The following is a 20,540-nucleotide window of genomic DNA, read 5'->3' as shown; positions in this document are numbered from 1 at the left end:
TGCCATGACCAATGCCCTGGCTTCCAGGTGCAGCCTTTGTGCATGTCAGTTGTTTAGCCATTTTAATAAAATGCATATAAGACATGCAAAGTCGAAGATTAAGACTACAGAAAATTCCTGCTCTATCACACTTATTTCATCATGCCTATGATTAACCAAGATTAATAAATATTGGAAATGTATTGGTAATTATTAGTTTGTGATGCTGTAACAGGAATTCAGACTCTGGACACAGACAAGCTAGAACCAAACAGATAGGTTTATTGTGCAGATTTCAATGATCAACAGTGGCAGGTGAGTAATGGAAATCAGAATCTTTGATGCAGGGAACGTAGAAACGGGTGAAAATATTCTCTTTAGCACCATGACGGAGCACACAGAGAGTGAATGGGTTGATGAAGTGATTTTCCAGGAGCTGGCTCCAATGAACTGTTTGGGGTAAATGGGTTGAGAACCACGAAGCAGGTAGGCAGGTCCACAGAGATGATAATTCATTCCACAAGGGAGACCAGACAACGTGACTGAGTGAACTGCGTGCTCTTATAGTGCTGGGTGTTGATTGGTGATGACTGTCAGGTGCGTGTCCTTAGAACACGGGTGATCACTGATATGTGGAAGAGCCTGGCATGTCAGTGACATTACTGAATGCATTGACAATTTTAACCAACTGAACATTGTTGTAAACTAGGGTGACCATATGAGCCATTTTCCCAGGACGCGTCCTTGCCAGGATTTTTATATTGCCTAAATCATCCAAAGCAGTTTGACCAATAACATGCAGGTATGTTACATAATCAACCAACTGTGGCATGTGAGAAGGGGAGATCTACAGAGAACGATCAAAGCAATGCAAATACACGTACATGTTGGGTGTTTGTTTATTCATTCTTGAACTTGAAGCGTCGCTGCGCACCGATCATTGAATGACATCAAAGTACCAAGAGAGTGATTTAAATGCATAAGGAGCCGTCTGCTCTGCTCTCTATAGCTCTTATGAATGTCATACAATGATCGATCTGCACAGCACAGATCTTTTTAGACAATATAAAAATCCTGGCAAGGATGTGTCCTGGGAAAATGTCTAATATGGTCACGTAAAGTATCAACAAATCTACAGTCCTGTGACTACCTATAATGTCTAATGCAAATGTGTAAATACAATATGCAGCAAGTTTCACAGCAATTGCTGTTATGTCTCAAAATTATGTAAACGTGCATATAGTGTCAGACTCTGCAAGATAAAGACCACAGGTATATCTTTTAAGCAAACATCTCTCACACATTCCTTCACGTTTTTTAGTATTGTGAAATGAATGACACTTTTTGTTGTTTTTTTACCACTTTCATCAACAGAAAACCAAGTGATTGGGAAACTGCTGCCATACATCGAACATGAGGATGAGGTACAGTGCGGTTATAAACCACAGATGTTATCAGCAGCCTGACTCACTCGCAGGGTACTGCAGACTACCTGTGTTTTCTCACTAAATTAAAGTTGCACAACCACGCATGATTTGTTTTCTGTTAAACTTGATGCTTAAAGTGACTTCTGTTGGTCAATCTAAAGCAGTTGCCAATGTAGTGTTTCCTGTGCTTGGGATATCTTTCATTTACCCTTGTGGTTTTATAAAAGGGGATGCTGTTAAGCCCTGCAAAGGTACCTCAGCATACATGTTGTCATTTTAACTGGGTCAGTGTTGCAGGAAATCGGAGTTTGTGGTTGAATGTGAGCTTAAATAACCAGAAAAATTGTTTTGACTATTATCGCAGGTGTTGTAGCATGTTTCTTTGACTGTTAATAATGAAAAGATGAGTCAATACATTGCCATTAAGACTACAGCAACCCGGCCACTGGAACATTTAATATATTTTAGCTGAAATTTCTCTGAATGTGTTAATTGAAAACAGTATTTGTATAAAATAGGTTTACTAGTTATAATAAAAATGTTATAGTAATTACAACTGAAGGGAACAAATAAACATTAAGATATTAAATAGAAAAAAAAAAGACTAATTTAACTCAAACAGAGATTTACAGGATGTCTAACCTAACCACAATTGAGCGTAACCAATCAGGTTTAAGGGGGTGGGTTTCTTTTGAAGTAATTCAGCAAAAAAAAAAACATCACTACATCTGTCAAATCACTATCCATTTCTAGAAGAGACCGAATATCATACTTGCTGTGAGTATCAGACAATTATTGTGACTTACTGATGTGGAATCTTTTGGATCACAATATGAAATTATATATTTACATCTAAAACACTGTGCTCCAAAGGTTTCCACACCTATATATGTATATATATTTATTATTGAACATTTTTAAACAGGAAGCAGATGCAAATGTTTTGGTATTTATTTCCAGCTAAACAGTCTTGTTAACAGTTTTCTATTTGCCCAAATGGTCTCAGGAACATGACAGGACAAACTCCACAACAGACAATGCCAATGAATGACAGCTACACAAACCAGACTTGCGATGTTTTCATCTACAAGGAGTCTGCTCGGGTCGTCTTTCCCATTTTCTATTTCCTGATATTTTTCATCAGCTTGGCAGGTAACAGCCTGGTCCTCTACATCACCTGTCAGAAAAAACAAAAGAAGATGAATTCTACCACGATATATCTGATCAACCTGGCCATCTCCGACACCCTCTTTACCTTGGCTCTTCCTGGCAGGATCACCTACTATATCCGAGGCTTCGACTGGCCTTTTGGCGACTTCTTTTGCCGGCTAACTGCCATGGTCTTCTATTGCAATACCTATGCTAGCATTGCCTTCATGACCTGCATCAGTATAGATCGATACCTGGCCATGCTGCACCGTCAGAGGTGTCAAAGGCTAAGGAAAACCAAAGTCGTACGGGGTATCTGCATTCTGGTATGGGTGGTGGTTCTTCTTGAGACGTCCCCTCTGCTCTTCAAAAGCACCCTGGAATATCGATCCAGTCATCGAACATGCATGGAGTTCTCCAATTTTGATAGCTACAAGATGGCAATAGGTCTTCTGTTCGCATGCGTCGTAGGGTTTTGCTTTCCACTGGGACTCATCCTGTGCTGCTACAGTCAGGTCAGCTGCAAGCTCTACAAGACGTCCAAGGAAAACCCAGTGGCCAACAGGTCTGGAAGCAACAGCAGGGCCAAAAATATGATCCTGATCATTCTGCTAAGCTTCGTGGTGTGTTTCAGTCCCTATCACATCACCATCATGCAGTTTACCGTGAGAAGGCTGTACAATGTGCCCTCTTGTGATGAGTTAAAGACTTTGAAAATGGTCCTACAGGTAACTGTTGCCATGATGAACTTTAACAGCTGCCTTGACCCTATTATTTACTTTTTTGCCATCAAAACATACAAGAAGAGAGTCATGAGTCTTTTTAAGAGCTATATTTCCATTCCAGCATCCTCCAGGAGCATTCAGGAAAACAGTAGTAGTAATACATGAGGGCCAAAATTTTACAATGAAAAATCTGATGCAGACTGCAGAGGAAGTGTCTGCACACGTGTGGTTGGATAGGTGTAAACTGCACAGTTTCCATACCTTATATTTCTTAACAAATGGCATTCCATTCCTGATTATTGATGGTCTTTGAGTCAGTTATTTTGTTTTAGGATTTTTGCCCACATTTTGTATAAATTTAGGTCTTTATGATTAAAATTAAGTCTAATATGAATTTATCACTCATGTACATTTATAACTGAATAAGGTTAATTTCTTTGTGTAATATATTTCTTTAAATGATTAACATGCTGTTGGACTTTCTTTTTTCTTTTTTAATTGGTCATGTAGTACTGCCATTGATGTCTATTCAGAAAATGAAATTCAGAGATTTAAAATGAAAATTTTAACACACACACACAAAGGTCAAGGAAGCTAGAAGAAATTCTGAGTAATAATGGATGATTAGGTAGGTGTATGTAAATATCTGTTGACATTTCTGTAAGCTGCTGTGTAAATACTGTGTTTTGCTTTAAAGGCGCTCAAAATGTGTGGGTAACATTTTGGGCAATACCTATCACAGCATTTTCCATTTGGGAATTTAATGTAACTGTCAGTTGTGCTAAACAGCTTTCTCTGAATACCAATTAAAGAGGTTCATTTACAGGCTGTTGTGTTTTATTTCCCTTATCATCTCCCACTGCCTACACAACAATGAAAGAAATGAGAAAAATGTTTTTGATGACCCAATCTGCCGTTTAGTCATCAACCCCTGGAAATGTACAACAAGTCTCTGGGCATCGCAACGAGAAATCATTTATCTATAACCAGAATCATATCTTAGCGTTTCTTAGAATGTCATGCCACATTATTCAGTCTTTGTAGCTCTGACATATGAAACATATCAACTGAAACAGTGTTACTATGAAACAGAGATGACTTCACCATCACACTCCTCTGTGTGGGCATCAGGGACTAAAAAGCGTATATGGCAGCACGTGTTTGATGGGAGCATGTGGGTGTTAAACACACATGGCAGCAGTGCTCTTTTTCCTGCTTAATTTCACCTGATCTTCAGAACAGGATATCATCAACAACCACAAGCACATGAAGTGTCTTTTTTAGCTGCTACAGGTGGTTTTTATACTTTGTTGTGTATTCCATGAAGCTACGTGTCTATAAAAAAATGCGGAGAATGTGGCAAGCATGTAGCAGCCTACAAAACACAAGGATGTAGGTGTCAGATAATGTGGGTGGTAAAATTGTCTTTGAAGATAATATATTTTCAAAGAATATAATTTGAATTTAACAATGATTGCAAATGCACAGTCTCTAACTAAAGCATTGAATGGGGTTAATAACATGTCATTTTGTCAACCTCATCACACACTATTACCCTCTAGTTTCCCAAAATATCTGGCAAAAGAAACTCACAGCAAAAAAGTTTGTCAAATGAATATATATATATATATATTTTTTTACCTCATTAAGCTAAGCTGAATATTTGTGTAAAACTATCTCATATCTATAAAAAATATCTAGACAAAATTTTAACGAAAGTTGTGAATAAATAATTAAATGGATCATATCTTTATTATTATTTTATTTTTATTTTTTGCACCAATAAAGTCACATAATTTATTTTTGCATTACTATTTTCCACCCAAATTTTTCTCTGACCCCTAATTCAAACAGATGTTTTTGTCTAACCAAACGTTTGCATCATCAGTGAAATTAGTAACAGTGGTTTGCTTTATTCACATGTCACCACAATGACCTAATCCCCGGTCAGCGCAAAGGGGAAAATGGTTTTACTTTTTTTTTTTTCAATAAGCCAAGTTTTTATTGTGGTATGATCGGTTTCAGATAAACCAGTTGGCAACTGATTCAAAAAAATAAAATTAAATAAAAACCTTGGTCCATAGCACTCATTTCCTGCCCTAGTTTTTCAGAACTTGTGATTTATTTTGGATTTAAAAAATAAAAAGGCATATTAGTTTACTATACAGCGTACAGTATGTAAGAAATAAATGGCTCAACCTCTTCTGTTTGACAGAAACCTGACTGAAACCTGATGATTACATTATTTTAAATGAGTCTACCGGTCAAGATTACGGTTATAAACATGAGATGCATTCAAAAGGTAAAGGGGGAGGTGTTGCTTCAATTATAACAATGTTTTCAGTATTTCTCACAGGGCAGGCTTCAAGTATAACTCGTGTGAAGTAATGGTGCTTCATATAACATTATGCAGAGAAACAAATCTTAATGATAAATCCCCTGTGAAGTTTGTACTGGCTACTTTATACAGGCCACCAGGGCACCATACAGACTTTATTAAAGAGTTTGCTGATTTTACATCCGAGTTAGTTCTGGCTGCAGACAAAGTTTTAATTGTTGGTGATTTAAATATCCATGTTGATAATAAAATATATGCATTGGGTTCAGCATTTATAGTCATTCTGAACTCTTTTGGGGTAGGACAACACATCTCAGGACCTACCCATTGTCGAAATCATACTCTGGATTTAATACTGTCACATGGAATTGATGTTGATGGTGTTGAAATTATGCAGCCAAGCGATGATATCTCAGATCATTATTTAGTTTTGTGCAAAAATTCATATAGCTAAAACTGTAAATACTACTTCTTGTTACAAGTATGGTAGAACCAACACTTCTACCACAAAAGACTTCTTTGTAAGTAATATTCCTGATGTATCCCAATTCCTTAGCATATCCAAAACCTCAGAACAACTTGATGATGTAACAGAAACTATGGACTCTCTCTGCATTTTAAATACAGTTGCTCCTTTATGCTTAAGGAAGGTTAAGGAAACCAGTCTGACACCATGGTATAATGAGCACACTTGCACCCTAAAGAGAGCAGCCCGGAAAATGGAGCGCAGCTGGAGGAAAACAAAACTAGAGGTATTTTGTATTGCTTGACAGAAAACCTATCCTACAGAAAAGCATTAAAAACTGCCAGATCTGATAACTTTCCTTCTCTTTTAGAAGAAAACAAACATAACCCCAGGTATTTATACAATACAGTGGCCAAATTAACGAAAAATAAAGCATCAACAAGACATTTCCCAACATTACAGCAGTAATGACTTTATGAACTACTTTACTTTTAAAAGCGATACTATTAGAGATAAAATTGTAACCATGCAGCTGTTAGCTACAGAATCGCATCAGACAGTGCACTATACTGGCCTACAAAGCAAAAAGGCAGTAACTGCATTTTTGGTCAAAAATTAGTTAGTCATTTTCATGGCATTCAAGGCATCCTTAGTTATGTGACAAAACATCTTATCTGAAAAGTGTGTCGTTTTGGAGAAAAATGGTAGTTGTTTGTACAGTAACTACTTAGGCTGGATGACAGGATAACTTTTAAGTCATTTTCCTCAGTTCTGCACTTTGCGTAGTTACTGCCTTTTTGATTTTAGGGCATTATAGACCCCCTGAGGAACAGTTCCACTCATTCTCTATAGAGCCCCTTTCACACTGCCATTCCGGCAAATACAGGGATAAAGTGTTCCTGCAATTGTTCCCTGGTCGCTAGATTTGGCACTTTCACACTGCCAGTGATGACCCGGTATATGTGCGTGCTTTCACACACAACCCTTGAAGATCCCGTAACGACACGTGACATCAGCGCGTGACGTGTAATGTACGAGTCGACAACGCTTGGCACATTATACTTTAACTGAAGCAAGCAAACGATCTTTGCGTCAGCGCGGAAAGTGAGGAACTAACTGATCTCTGCTTCATTACAGTTTGCACATATGTTTTCGTTGCGAATGTTGATCTTCCTTCAAAACAGCCGGTAAAAAAGTCGCGCGATAACGCGCGTCATCACTTCGATACGGAATTAGATCTGGCTTTTGTTCACACAGCGCTCGTTCCGGATCGATTATCGCAATGTTACTATGTCCCCGACCCGGGTTCGATTCGGTAATCAATTCCGGGACGTGGTTGCTTTCACACAGAGGGTGACCAGGCAATGTTACGGGAATATTGCGGGTCCGACGTGCAGTGTGAAAGGGGCTTAAGAGAGGAAGAATTGTATAAGCTTGTTAAATCATCTAAACCAACAACATGTTAGACCATATTCCATCTAAGCTCCTAAAAGAGGTGCTTCCAGAAGTCATAGATCCTTTTCTGACTATTATTAATTTGTCACTGTCATTAGGATATGTCCCCAAAACCTTCATACTGGCTGTTATTAAGCCTCTCATAAAAAAAAAAAAAAAAAAAAAAAAAAAAAACCCACCTTGATCCCATATAACTAGTTAATTATAGACCAATCTCGAATCTCCATTTTCTGTCCAAGATACTAGAAAAGATAGTATCCTCACAGTTCTATTCATTCTTAGAGAAAAATGGTATCTGTGAGGATTTCCAGTCAGGATTTAGACTGTATCATAGTACTGAGACTGCTCTCAAAAGACCTGCTCTTATCATTGTATTGTGGTTGTATCTCTCTATTAGTACGATATATTAGTATGATGTATTAGTATGATAGGTAAAAATTGATAGCCTGAATGCACTGTAAGTCGCTTTGGATAAAAGCAACTGCTAAATGCAATTAAATTAAATTAAAAATGTTTGTACTATTGGATCTTAGTGCTGCGTTTGACACTATTGACCACAACATTCTTTTGCATAGACTAGAAAACTTTGTTGGCATTAAGTGCATCAACATCATTGCCATCAATCTGTAGAAGTGAATGAAGAGTGCTACGATCCCATTTCCTAGTCTAAGGTTGGGAGTGGGAGTAACAGGTTAACTGAAACTTATAAGGAAGAAATAAAAATAAACATGGAGGAATCACCCCAGTCCTCTGCTCCAGAAAATGCAACCACCACTTAAACAATTTATTTAGAAAAGCAAGATAGGATGCAATAAGGCACTGCAGTCACCCAGATCCAGTACGTATCCAGCCCAGATGGTGGATCAGCACCTAGAGAGAACCTCTAAAGCCCTGAAAGACAGCGGAGACAAGGACAACTAGATGAGCCCCAGATACAGATCCCCTGTGGATCACAGGACCACAGGAAACAGATGATTCTTCTGAACAATCTGACTTTGCTGCAGCCTGGAATTGAACTACTGGTTTTGTCTGGCCAGAGGAGAACCGGCCCCCTGACTGAGCCTGGTTTCTCCCAAGGTTTTTTTAATCTCCATTCTATCACCGATGGAGTTTTAGTTCCTTGCCGCTGTAGCCTCTGGCTTGCTTAGTTTGGGACAATTCATTTACAGTGATATCATCCCCTTGATTGCAAATGATTGCACAGATACTGTTTAAATTGAAATGAGATGATGACATCACTGAATTCAATGATGAACTAGGCTTGTTGTCAAACTTAATGACAAAATATCTTACTAATAAAAACCTTTCAGTATCGAAAAGTATGTGATTTAGTACCTTGAGTACCATTGTAAAAGTATACTCTCTCTCCCTCTCTCCTTCTCTCTCTCTCTCTCTCTCTCTCTCAGTCTCCTTTTTATCCATATGGCGTCTGTCCTGACTAAAGTCCTGATTAAAAATGTAAGCAGTGGTTTATATGAACAATTATTCAAACTTTAATCTCGAAAGGAAAACACACATTTGCACAAAGCAATGAGAATATCAGTAGTTTATCATCATGTCCCAATTTAAAACCGCCATAAAGCAGCATGTTATACTTCTATAAGATTTAAAATAATGATGTTTAATGAATTTAAAATTGATGTATTATTTATTGGTGCTGCTGCTCATCTACAGCCTGAAGGAGGCATCATATGCAGGCCAGAATGTCAAATTAAAGGAATAGCTGAATGAAGCATTACTGCCATCTTGTGACTAAACACAGAAAACTTTGGGTACCAGTTATTGTGGACAACATTTATTGGATTAGAGGATTGGATTGGAGACTGTTCAAATTAAATAAACTAAACAAAAAAATAAATAAATAATAATAATAATAATTTAAATAGTATTATTATTATTCTAACTGAAAACTTTTGTAAAATGCACAGTTTCTTAGTAACAGGTGTTATTTGCAATGTTCTATTAATAAACTATAAGGATTAAATATATAGATGCATCCAAGATTTATTATTAAATGGCTGCAAACTAAGGCCTTTCAAATTAAAAAGTTCCATATCATTTCCCAAATGACCAGAGTCAACAGTTTTGCATCGATTGATTCATCTGCCAGGGAAAGGGCAAGCAAAATATATTTAAATGTATTTGTATATTACGTTATTCAGTTCAAAGTATATGGGAAATGCTTTTCACAATACATTTTATTCCAAAGTAGCTTTACAAACTTTAAAAACCCCCAGTGAGCAAGCCAAAACCAAATGTGCCAAAGAAAACTGAAGTTAGATATTTAAGCTCCTCCTCTAGGAAGAAACCAAGAGGAGGAACCAATACAGGAAAAGCAAGCATAGTATGCTTTTCTGAATTCAGCCCAAGACTCAAGCTGGAGAAGCCCTCCTTGTGGGCAATGGGGACGGCACCTACTAGCTTGTTTGGCAGGAAGCAACCAAAATAACAACAATCTGTTACACATTGCCTGAATTTAGCAAGATGAACAGAACTCCCTGCCACGATGACCACATTAACCCATGTCAAACAATGGCGATGCTGCAAATCCATGTCTTGAAAAATGAAAAAACTCATGACCACCTTGACCAAACGTTCATACAACTGTGAAAATTGGAAATATGAAAAGCAAAAATCTGTCAGGGGGGAATCATTTCAAAATATATTTCCAACAGCACTGGAATAAACAAGGAACTTTGTCTTGCAGGATATCTGTGAAAGACACCAAAAGTTCATGTTCTCTGTTTACACTAAATGGAATCACTGTAGTAACTTGATACTATGATAAACATCTTTTTTTTTTTTTCTTCAGATAACCCAACACCCAGTTATGTGATGTCAACAAGAACATACTTACCACAAGCTCTAACTTCCTGCTGGTGTGCTGCAATCTTATCTTTGCCAAGATCATGTAGTGCATTTTAACTTACAATAAAATAAAATAAAAAATAATAAAATAAAATACACCTTCCATTTTGTTGAAGAAGCTTGAGTTAAAAAGTTAATTAATGTGATCTAATGTACTATAATAATAATATTATTATTAATAATAATAATAGTAACAATAAACAATAGGCAAGTTCAGACCATTTAGCATTTATAAACAACAACATGACATGGTTGTAAGGACAACACTTGACAGGGTGTTGAGCTTGCTAGATTGATCACTAATGTGCAAGCCTGAGAAAGTGTCAGAAAAATGCTTAATATTGCCACTAACATTGTTTGTTGTTTTAATCATTCATTTTTTTTATTAAATATTAAATATTGAAAGTATTTACAGTGTATAAATAAAACGCATGAAAAAGCATTATTAGCTCTAAGGTGTTTTATTTGTTATTTTTGATGACAAAAGCACCCCCCCCCCACCCTTACCATCCCCTTTGGGTTAATAACATGCATTGTTGTATGTAAAACTTATCATGCAAATGAAATGTTACAATTATCTACTTCAGAAAATTCACAAATAGAGGTGACTGGCCAATATAAGCGTATAATTCAAGCAGTGAAAAAAAAACAAATACACATGTATGAATTTTTATGTTTTTATATTCATTGCACAAGCAATGTACTTTTCTGAATATCAGTAGGCCTACAAAATGTGCAATGAATTTGATATAACAGTGCATAGTAACCATTGTTCCATTCCTTGAACGAATCAATTTTTGAACGAATCAAGTTAGCCAGGGATTCAATCGCCCAGTCAGATGGACACTTTCTCTGTGTCCTGATCAGCATTTTTGAACAAATCGTTTGATTTGAACGATTCAATAAATACTTTACCGATACAGGGGCTTGCTGCCACCTACTGGTGGTTTTCCTTACCCAGCAAAGGTTTCAGCACAAAAGCACATTTATCAAAATATTGTTTAATTATCAATATTGACCAAAATGTATCAATTTTAGTCCCAAGAAGAAAAAAAGAAGCTTATAAATAATAGTTCATTTAATAAAAACCTTTTTAAAAATTAGATACATTTAGTAATTATTATGTAAAATTTGACACATGACACTCTAACCTTGTGCTCAGACATTCACCCTCGATTTACCTATTCAAATATTTGTACATGAACTTGAACATATTCTTTTTTTTATAGAATTCAGTTTACATCATCTTCATAAATTAAAAAAATATATTAAAACTAAAAAATAAATTATAATAATACCGCCATTTTGCTCTGACCGATGCGATTTGAGTGCACTTAAAGTAATAGAATGAAAATTCAATATTGAATGCTATAGATAAAAAGGTATATATATATGTATATATGTACAGTATATATATATATATATATATATATATATATATATATATATATATATATATATATATATATATATATATATATATATATATATATATATATATATACACCTTTTTATCTATAGCATTCAACATTGAATTTTCATTCTATTCCTTTAAGTGCACTCAAATCACATCGGTCAGAGCAAAATGGCGGTATTATTAATTTTTTTTTTATTTTTTTATATATTTTTTTTTTTCATTTATGAAGATGATGTAAACTGAATTCTATAAAAAAAAAAGGAATATGTTCAAGTTCATGTACATTCAATTAAATGACCTTTACAAATGATTTTATGAGTTTTTAATGATAGTCATTATGATTAAGGGAAGTTTTTATTCCCTAATAAGAAGTAGTGACTAATAAAAATGTTGTGTATCTGCTAAAACATTTTGAGTAGTCAACTGTTTTCAATAAAAAAAAAAAAAAAAAAAAAACCCAGAGAAAAAAAGTGTGAAAACAACCCTCAAACTCACATCAGCAGACGGCATAAGTGTAAAGCACCTCAACATTTATACACCATTCTGTCTCTTGAACCATGGTTGCTACAAATAAAGATAAATACTGTTTTCGACATGCAGATCATCTACACTCACTGGTTACTTATACCTGTTCAACTGCCTGTCAATGCAAACTCAGCCAATCACGTTGCAGCAACTCAATGCATTTAGGCATGTAGATGTGGTCTATACAATCAGTTCAAACTGAGCATCAGAATGTGGAACATCCAACGAAGCTCAATCAAGTGACTTTGAATGTAGCATGGTTGTTGGTGCCAGATAGCAGGTATTTCAGAAACTACTGATCTACTGGAATATATATATATATTTTAAAAAATAAACACTTTTGTAGGGTTTACAGAGAATGAGAAGTTATGTGTGAGCTGCAGTTCTGTGAACAAAAATGATTTGCTGATCCCAGAAGTGAGAGTAGAATGGTCCAATTGTTCCAGCTGATAGAAAAGCAACAGTAACCTCAGTAACTGAGCTATGCAGAAGAGCATGTTCACCAAAACTGGATGATAGAAGATTGGAAAATAGTTGCCTGGTCAGAGATATTTTCTTGGCACACCTTGGCCCCTAGGCTACCAACTGAGCATCTGCTTTTTTTAACCTGACACTGAGATTCCTATACTCGAATGGCCTCCACAGTCACCACATCTCCATCCAATAGAGCACTTTTGGGACGTGTTGGATTGGAAGAGTCGCATTATAAATGTGAAGCTGACAAATCTGCAGCAAAGGTGTGATGCTATCATGTTAATATGGACCAAAATCTCAGGGAAAAGTTTCCAGCACTTCGTTGAATCTTTGCCACAAAGAATTAAGTCAGTTCTGAAGTCCAGTCTGTACCTTATAAAGATTCTAGTGAGTGTATTTCATGTGGACTGTCGCTCAGCAGTTGACAGTACTACTACTGTCTGCTTCACGCTTTTACTTACCAACAAGAAAAAAGTCCGACTCAGCTTCCAGGCAGCTAATAACCTTTAACTCAGATCTACTGAATGTAGACAACCTGTATTGCATTACAAGAAAAGCATTATCATAGTCTGTATTATCTTGTTGACAGATTTCAGTATGATGTGATGGTCTTTTAAAATGAACGATTCTGTAATTACAAGTCTGGTTAAAACTTTCAAGTGTATTTCTGACACTTCAAACAACTGAGCTCTCTTTTGCTTTGAGTCAAAACTGAAACTTCTGTCTAGTATGCTTAAGAAATGAAACAAATTCCACTAGAATTGAGCTAGTCTCTGTGGTGTCTGTGGCCCAAATCCCTGTCTGTGTGATTTTAAAAGCACCAGCTCTCAGTTTAGAAGCCAAGCAGACATATTCAGTGTTTTCATTTGTTTTTGACGCATCAAGTCATCCAGTTTCTCCATTCAGACACAGACAGATTCATGAAACACTATGTGATGAAGATATTTTTGATATATTCAATCTTCCAGCAGTAATGTGTGGTGAAGATGACACTCAAGCAGCTCAAGGATCAACCCTTGATGGGTTTAAACCAAAGTCACTGACAGTCACTGTCTATAAGTTTAACAGTTTAAGAGAGTTCTGGAGGCCTCAGCGGGTGTGAAAACCACCCTTAGCTGTGTGAAACACCACCGGGAAATAGCTTGACATGCCATGCCCTAGACGTGAGATGTTATTGCCTTGCACGTTTGAAAAATGTGCAGAAGCAATAGGTGTGTATGCCAAAGTGCTATTGGAACAGTGGTCAATCTGTAGACAGCAGAAACCCAAGGCATTACTTAATTTCAGGTTTCCTGTTTATCACACTCATTTTCACAGAAAACCGGGTCAGTGAAGGTAACATTTCACGTTTAAAATGATTTTAGAATGTTTAGTTTTTTAATTTAGATAAAAAAATAAATCAATTAGAAGAGCACGAGAGAGTGCGGTGTGAGAACATTCTAAATATGTCAAAGAACAAGCTGACAACCGTAAGACAAAGAGAATGATTTAGATGATTTTTAATTTGATATTAAATAGATCACCATTGATTTTGTACAGAGCACATATATTTCAGAGATATTTCATGCTCTTATAATTAAATATGCACTGACATTTAGCCTACACGCAAACACATTAAAATGAGACTTATCGTATTGGGGATCTCAGTTATTTTGGAAAGTTCTGAACATTGTTTCACCACATGGAGAGAGAAAAAAAAAAAAAAGATGTTTCAGATTTAGGTAACAGTTGACATCACAGGAATAAATTAGTCATTGCTAATAATGCTATGGAGTGATTGCATATGGAATGAAGGTTACAGATTTGCACACATGTAAATGGTGTTTAGCAGAAGATGGAAAGATTTGTCAAAAGCCACATCCTCTCAAATGTTAATAGAACTGTTGCTTTGGAGACAGTAGCCGGAAATAACCTTTTACATTTCTGTTTAGTGAAAGTAGAAAGGCTCTGAAAGTTTTTTAAAAACCCCAAATTCAAAAGAAATTAATTTTTGTGGTTGTCTCTGTGTGTCACCAGCGTCATACGTATTAAAGTGAATACACAACCTCAACCATAAGGAATACAGGACATTTAAAAAAAAAAAAAAAAAAAAAAAACAACAACAGCAACAAACAGCCAGAAACATTTTAGTAGTTACATTATATAACAGACGTTGTGAAGAACGAAATCGTGTATTCTGGAAAAATTGTATTCTCAAACTTTATGACAAATCACGGAATCAGCTGCTGTAGTTTTGTAAATAATGCATCAAAACTTTGTTTTAAGAGGTTGTCACGTAAGGCTACAGGTGCCAACAGGATGTTTCAAACTAATCGGGAGTTTTTCTGAAGCTTTCAGATGTCATTTTCAACTTCTAACATTAGAACGAAGAACTGCGCACTTTCACAACTACTGTCACAGCCAATAATGCCGAGAAACCACACGATAAAAAAAAATCTAAATAACACATTTTATTAAAACTGAAGAATAATCGGAAGTGCTTTTTAAAAACTACTAAAATACTACCCTACTAATTCACAAATAAAACTATATAATAAATGAAGCTGGATCATTTTCTCCTCATTATGATAAATAAATACAAATAAATAAATCTTTCAAATAAGTAAAATCTTTTTCTTTACTTATGTTATTGCTAGTTGTGTCACAAATTTAATCCACAGTTAGACACGGAGAACACGTGTAGGATGGCAAATAACATGTGACAGCGAGAGGTCCTCACTCAAGAGAGAACTTCTGAACAAATACAGGAAATTATGTCATCGTCATGGTAGCAAAAGCAAAGTTGAAACAGTATTTCATCGCTCAGTCTGGGTGTGTTAGAAAACGTGGTAAATGCTGGACCAGGAGGTGTCAATTTTGACACGGCAATGATCAGACCACTTGACACAAAAAAGGCACAAAAACTCCAGCACAAGAAAGTGTTGGTAAGTACATATTATGATTTTGTAATAGTGTTTGTGAAGGACTAATTAGTACACTATTAGTACTTTAGACAAGAATCATAAATACTCTAGGAAATACTTTGAATATTTTGAAGCTGTTTTAACCAGTTCTTGCTTCAGATAGTATATGTGAAATTATGTTTAAGCTGATTTATTTTTCTATGAATAATAACAAATATATATATTATAATAATAACAAAAAAAAAAAAAAAATATATATATATATATATATATATATATATATATATATATATATATATATATATATATATATATATATATATATATATATATATATTTTTTTTTTTATATATATATACATAATTACATTTTTCTAAACAAAAATAATTATTTAGAAGGAGTTACACCGCACTCACGATTACCAAGGTGCCAGACCGAAAGCTTGGTGATTCAATTTGCTTTAAGGATTCGAGTGTGCAGACAGTTTATTTTTTGAGATAAACAAAAATAAAATATATTGATGCTATTTTGACCCGTTCTTGCTTCAGATAGTATGTGTGAAATGATGTTCAAATTCTATTTTTCTATTAATAATTATTTATTTATTATTCTGTGAATTCAAATGAATATAAACTGAAATATCCATTCTAGTTTGTTGTATTGCATCAGCGCATGTGAGTTCTGTTTGTACTGGCACATGGATGATTCATTATCATACTACAAATCTATGTATAGCATGGTTGCTAAATTGCAGTGAAACAATTGTGAATGATTGCAAACTGTTTTGTTTTTCCTCTCAATCTCTTTCAAATTAGAGGAGTCTAGTCCCTAGAAAAAAAATAAATGTGTATATAAGCTTTGCAGAAGTATACTAACCACTACACTATCATTGTAACCCCATCACAGAGAACTGTATTCTACTCTGTTGTATTCTAGAAATGTTTTTCTAGTAGTTAAGGTCTTTGTGAGGGTGCAGAAATCAGGCAGTTGTGGAACTGACAGGAAACATCTTTTGCTTCTCGTCTGGACCTCCTGTCTTTGCATTTGCACTGATGACTGACATAAAACATCCTTGCCATTTACAGTGGTATCACAAACTTCCGTACACACGTGAAAAATGTATTTGACATGTTCATAAAAACATTGTTGTAGTAAATTGGGGGGGGTGGAGGTGCTTTGAAACCACAGGTGTCTTATGCGATTTCCTTTTCCTGCAATGTATGCCCGTTACAAAAAAAGGACGCAGACTTGTTGCACTTCCTTAGTGAAACAACAAAGTGTAACCTGGTACAAGCATGGATTGATTTTCTCAGTTCTATAGTAATGTATCTGTTTTCCTTTTTCCAGATTTCATAACTGACCCCATGGAGATGGTAGTAGCAACAAACGCCACCAACAATGACTCCGACACCTGTACCAACCTGTATGACCATCGTGGTTGGGCAAAGTATTTTCTGCCTGCAGTATATTCTCTGATGTGCATTGTGGGACTGCTGGGCAATGTGTTGGCTTTGCATGTCATTTGGCCCAATTTAAAAAAAATCAACTCCACAACTCTGTATTCAGCCAACCTGGTGGTGTCGGACATCTTATTTTCACTTGCTCTGCCCTTGCGTGCCGTTTACTATGGCCAGGGGTTCCACTGGCCAATGGGGGAGGGTTTGTGTAAGGCCGTGGCGCTGCTGTTCTACATCAACATGTATGCCAGCGTCAACTTCATGACTTGTTTGAGTGTGGACCGCTTCATTGCAGTGGTGCTGCCGCTGCGCTTTTCCCGATTCCGAAAGGTTCAGAAGGTGCGGTACATCTGTGCTGCCGTATGGGTGGTTGTGTTGATGCAGACCCTGCCTTTGCTGTCAATGCCCATGACGAACGAGGAGCAAAGTGGTCATATAACATGTATGGAGTATCCCAACTTCGAGAAGACTGACCACCTGCCTGTCATTCTCATTGGAGCCGTGTTGATTGGCTTCGGCATCCCTGTGATCACCATCCTGATGTGTTATTCAGCACTGTGCTCCAAGCTCCGCCTCCTGGCCAAGTCTAATAAACTGACAGAGAAGTCGGGTCGTAGTCGTAAAGCCATTGGCGTGATTTGCGCCGTCATTCTCGTATTTGTGGTGTGCTACACCCCATATCACGTCGACCTCTTGCAGTACATGATCAGAAAGCTGCTGTACAAGCCAGACTGTTCAGAACTGCATGACTTTCAGATCTCCCTTCACATCACCGTCTGCCTTATGAACCTCAACTCATGCCTGGATCCCTTCATCTACTTCTTTGCTTGCAAGGGATACAAGAAAAAGGTTCTCAGACTGCTCAGGAAGCAAGTCAGCATATCCCTCTCGAGTGTGGTCAGGACCTCGCCTGAAGGCTCCTCCAAAGACGTGTTTGGGAATGACAAAATCCAAAAGAGCTCCAGAAGCAATCAGAAAGAGAGAAGCAGCGTGCTGTTGAGCAACAGCAATGGTTTTGACCCATAATCAAGAACCGAAGTTCACTGACTATTTGAGATTTTCCAAATTTCTCACCTCTGGATTATTTTACAGTGTTTCAAGCCATTGGTTCAAATGGTGGTTTATATTTTGTTATGCTGTTTAAAGATTATTGCACATTTGTCTTACATACTGTTGTTCATTTGATTGCTAGAATGTGTTCTTCGGTTTTTATAATTGATCTTTATAATAAAAAAAACAATAATTAATAGCCAAAATGACAAATATTTACATGCAGTGACATGATGTGTTACAGCGGTCTAGAATCAAGAAATGATGCTTGTGGTGATTTCAATGTAGCCAATGACTGAAATCTTCTGATTCCATTGACAAGAAAAGATTAAATTACTTGAGTCTTTATTGACCCTTTTGATCCTTAATCAATACAACACTGGGATGTGACCAGTGAGTCATTAAATGACTCTTTTTGTCTTAACTGAAGTCGCTCCCTTTATAGGTACAGTATGTTAAGGGTCTGCTATTTTTACCTGCCGTCAAAGAGTATAGCACAAGCAAGTGGCATTATAATGCGTGAGCAAGATCATGCCCAAAACCCCCTTAAGAATATGTAGCGAGCTGCCTTACTGGAAAGAGTCACTCTTTTTTCTCAATGGCTCCTTATGCATCATAGTAGTGTCTCAGGATGATAAACTTAACAATCATGCTGACAATCAACGGTGTCATCATCCATTTAAATCGTCTAGATGAGCTTCCACAGCACACAACAAGCCTTAAATCGATCATTTCTCATTTGATGTTATTTAATTTTGACCAAATGTATGTTGACATGGACACTTTTTGTTTTATTTGTAAATAATAAAAGCAAAAACTAAATAAAGTGACCGGATTTATGTGTTATCCATTGCAACAATCAAGCTAAGAACATACTAGATAATGGAAGAGTTACAAAATGTACCTTGAAATGAAATAAAATGTAACATTTTTATGTGCGTGTGTGTGTGTGTGTTTTCTTTCTTTGGCTGCTTGACCTCTTTTAAATGTAAAAAACATTCTACTTCCAATACAGCACAGATTAGTTTGTGGGTCCTACAGTAGATACTCAACCTGGGGTCAGTTGCATAAGCCTATGTCTATATATATATATATATATATATATATATATATATATATATATATATATATATATATATATATATATATTTCCATCCGTTCATAAAATTCACAATGATTGGTCCAAAATTGTATTTTAGTTTTGACCAAAATCAGGCAAATTTTGAATTCATTGCAATTTCAAAAACATATCCAGAAGAGGGAGCCACAAAGCCAAAAGTGAAGATTATGAATAGTACAACATATGTCACTTCTTCCCCTTTACATGGGAAACTTTGTGCTTGCTTATATTGACATTTTAGTGTTTCATCAATTAATAATGAAAAAACAGGTGTGCTAATTTAGCTTAGAAATAAATTTGCTTATTATTATAAACTAAATTAACATTTATTTTTAAAAGTATGTAAAAGGTTTACTGCAAACTCATTGTGGTGAGTTAGATTATTTAAAATACCTAGTTTCTGAATTGCATGAAAATAATTACTATGAAAACTGTCCAAATAGTTCATCTTCTAAAAAGAACACTGCAGACAAAAACAGGAAAAAGGTCAAGAGCAATACGATGTGCCTTGACCAAGACCCAAGCGAAGCAGAACAGAGGATGCATGGGGGGAGATGTGGTTTGGAAAAATGGAAGGAGGTTTCTGTGTTGCTTCATACCTCCTTGAACTGTTCCATTTTAAAAGAAAAGAGACACAGGCTGTAACCTTTTAAACTGTAGGCTTTGAGATTCACTGTATGGAACAGTAAAAAAAAGTGACAACAACTAACTCTTCACTGCAAGCGCCGCCTGACAAACAACAAACAACTGTAGCATTTACATCTCAATAAAGCTATGGTGACTGATTAATATAAAACCTACAATCCTCCTTGTTGATGTTTCTGAACATTTAGATTATATAATACCTTTCACATCATATAGCCAAAGCTACAAATTGTGAAATAACAATTAAATTTTTTTTGTTCTGTTTTGTTTTGTTTCAGCTAGCTTGTGGTTATAGGATAATAAGATAATAAGCCACTAAAGATAATACACATAAAATCTTTAATGTCACGGTAATACCATTTTCCTTTTTGAACCCTACAGTATTATTATTTTCATTTTAGGAAGTTATATTAAGTTATATTAAGTGTCCACACAAATGCTATTTTATTCAGTGTTGGGTAAGTTACTTACAAAAAGTAATTCATTACTATTACCAGGGCCGTGCAGAGACCTTTGTAGGGGCAGGTGCTCAAAGTATAAAA

At 35.9% G+C, this 20,540-nt stretch overlaps 2 protein-coding genes across 3 annotated transcripts; both read left to right on the top strand.

Moving 5' to 3' along the window:
- Positions 1 to 413: 413 nt before the first annotated feature.
- Positions 414 to 4,103, top strand: LOC128019907 (G-protein coupled receptor 183-like). 2 transcript variants are annotated; one of them, XM_052606248.1, is made up of 3 exons: positions 414 to 1,251; positions 1,354 to 1,457; positions 2,413 to 4,103. In XM_052606248.1, the coding sequence occupies exons 2-3, from the start codon at positions 1,393 to 1,395 to the stop codon at positions 3,443 to 3,445; spliced, it is 1,098 nt and encodes a 365-aa protein (XP_052462208.1). In that variant the 5' UTR covers positions 414 to 1,251; positions 1,354 to 1,392; the 3' UTR covers positions 3,446 to 4,103. The 2 variants fall into 2 exon arrangements, with proteins under 2 accessions (XP_052462208.1, XP_052462210.1); XM_052606250.1 differs by having other exon boundaries at positions 415 to 1,251; positions 1,354 to 1,403.
- An 11,477-nt stretch (positions 4,104 to 15,580) lies between these two features.
- LOC128019906 (G-protein coupled receptor 183-A) lies at positions 15,581 to 19,171 on the top strand. The gene is made up of 2 exons (XM_052606247.1): positions 15,581 to 15,747; positions 17,074 to 19,171. Exon 2 carries the CDS (start codon positions 17,091 to 17,093, stop codon positions 18,207 to 18,209), a length of 1,119 nt encoding a protein of 372 aa, XP_052462207.1. The 5' UTR covers positions 15,581 to 15,747; positions 17,074 to 17,090; the 3' UTR covers positions 18,210 to 19,171.
- Positions 19,172 to 20,540: the final 1,369 nt, after the last annotated feature.

Source organism: Carassius gibelio, chromosome A9 (assembly GCF_023724105.1).
Source record: "Carassius gibelio isolate Cgi1373 ecotype wild population from Czech Republic chromosome A9, carGib1.2-hapl.c, whole genome shotgun sequence".
Taxonomy (NCBI): domain Eukaryota; kingdom Metazoa; phylum Chordata; class Actinopteri; order Cypriniformes; family Cyprinidae; genus Carassius; species Carassius gibelio.
This window is presented reverse-complemented; position numbering and strand designations above follow the sequence as displayed.

Bases quoted from the DNA above. Each gene is read 5' to 3' on its own strand.
- LOC128019907 (XM_052606248.1), top strand. From the start codon at position 1,393: ATGAGGATGAGGTACAGTGCGGTTATAAACCACAGATGTTATCAGCAG. The intron at 1,458-2,412 runs GTACTGCAGACT...AAATGGTCTCAG, and splicing joins CAGCCTGACTCACTCGCAGG to GAACATGACAGGACAAACTC.
- LOC128019906 (XM_052606247.1), top strand. From the start codon at position 17,091: ATGGAGATGGTAGTAGCAACAAACGCCACCAACAATGACTCCGACACC.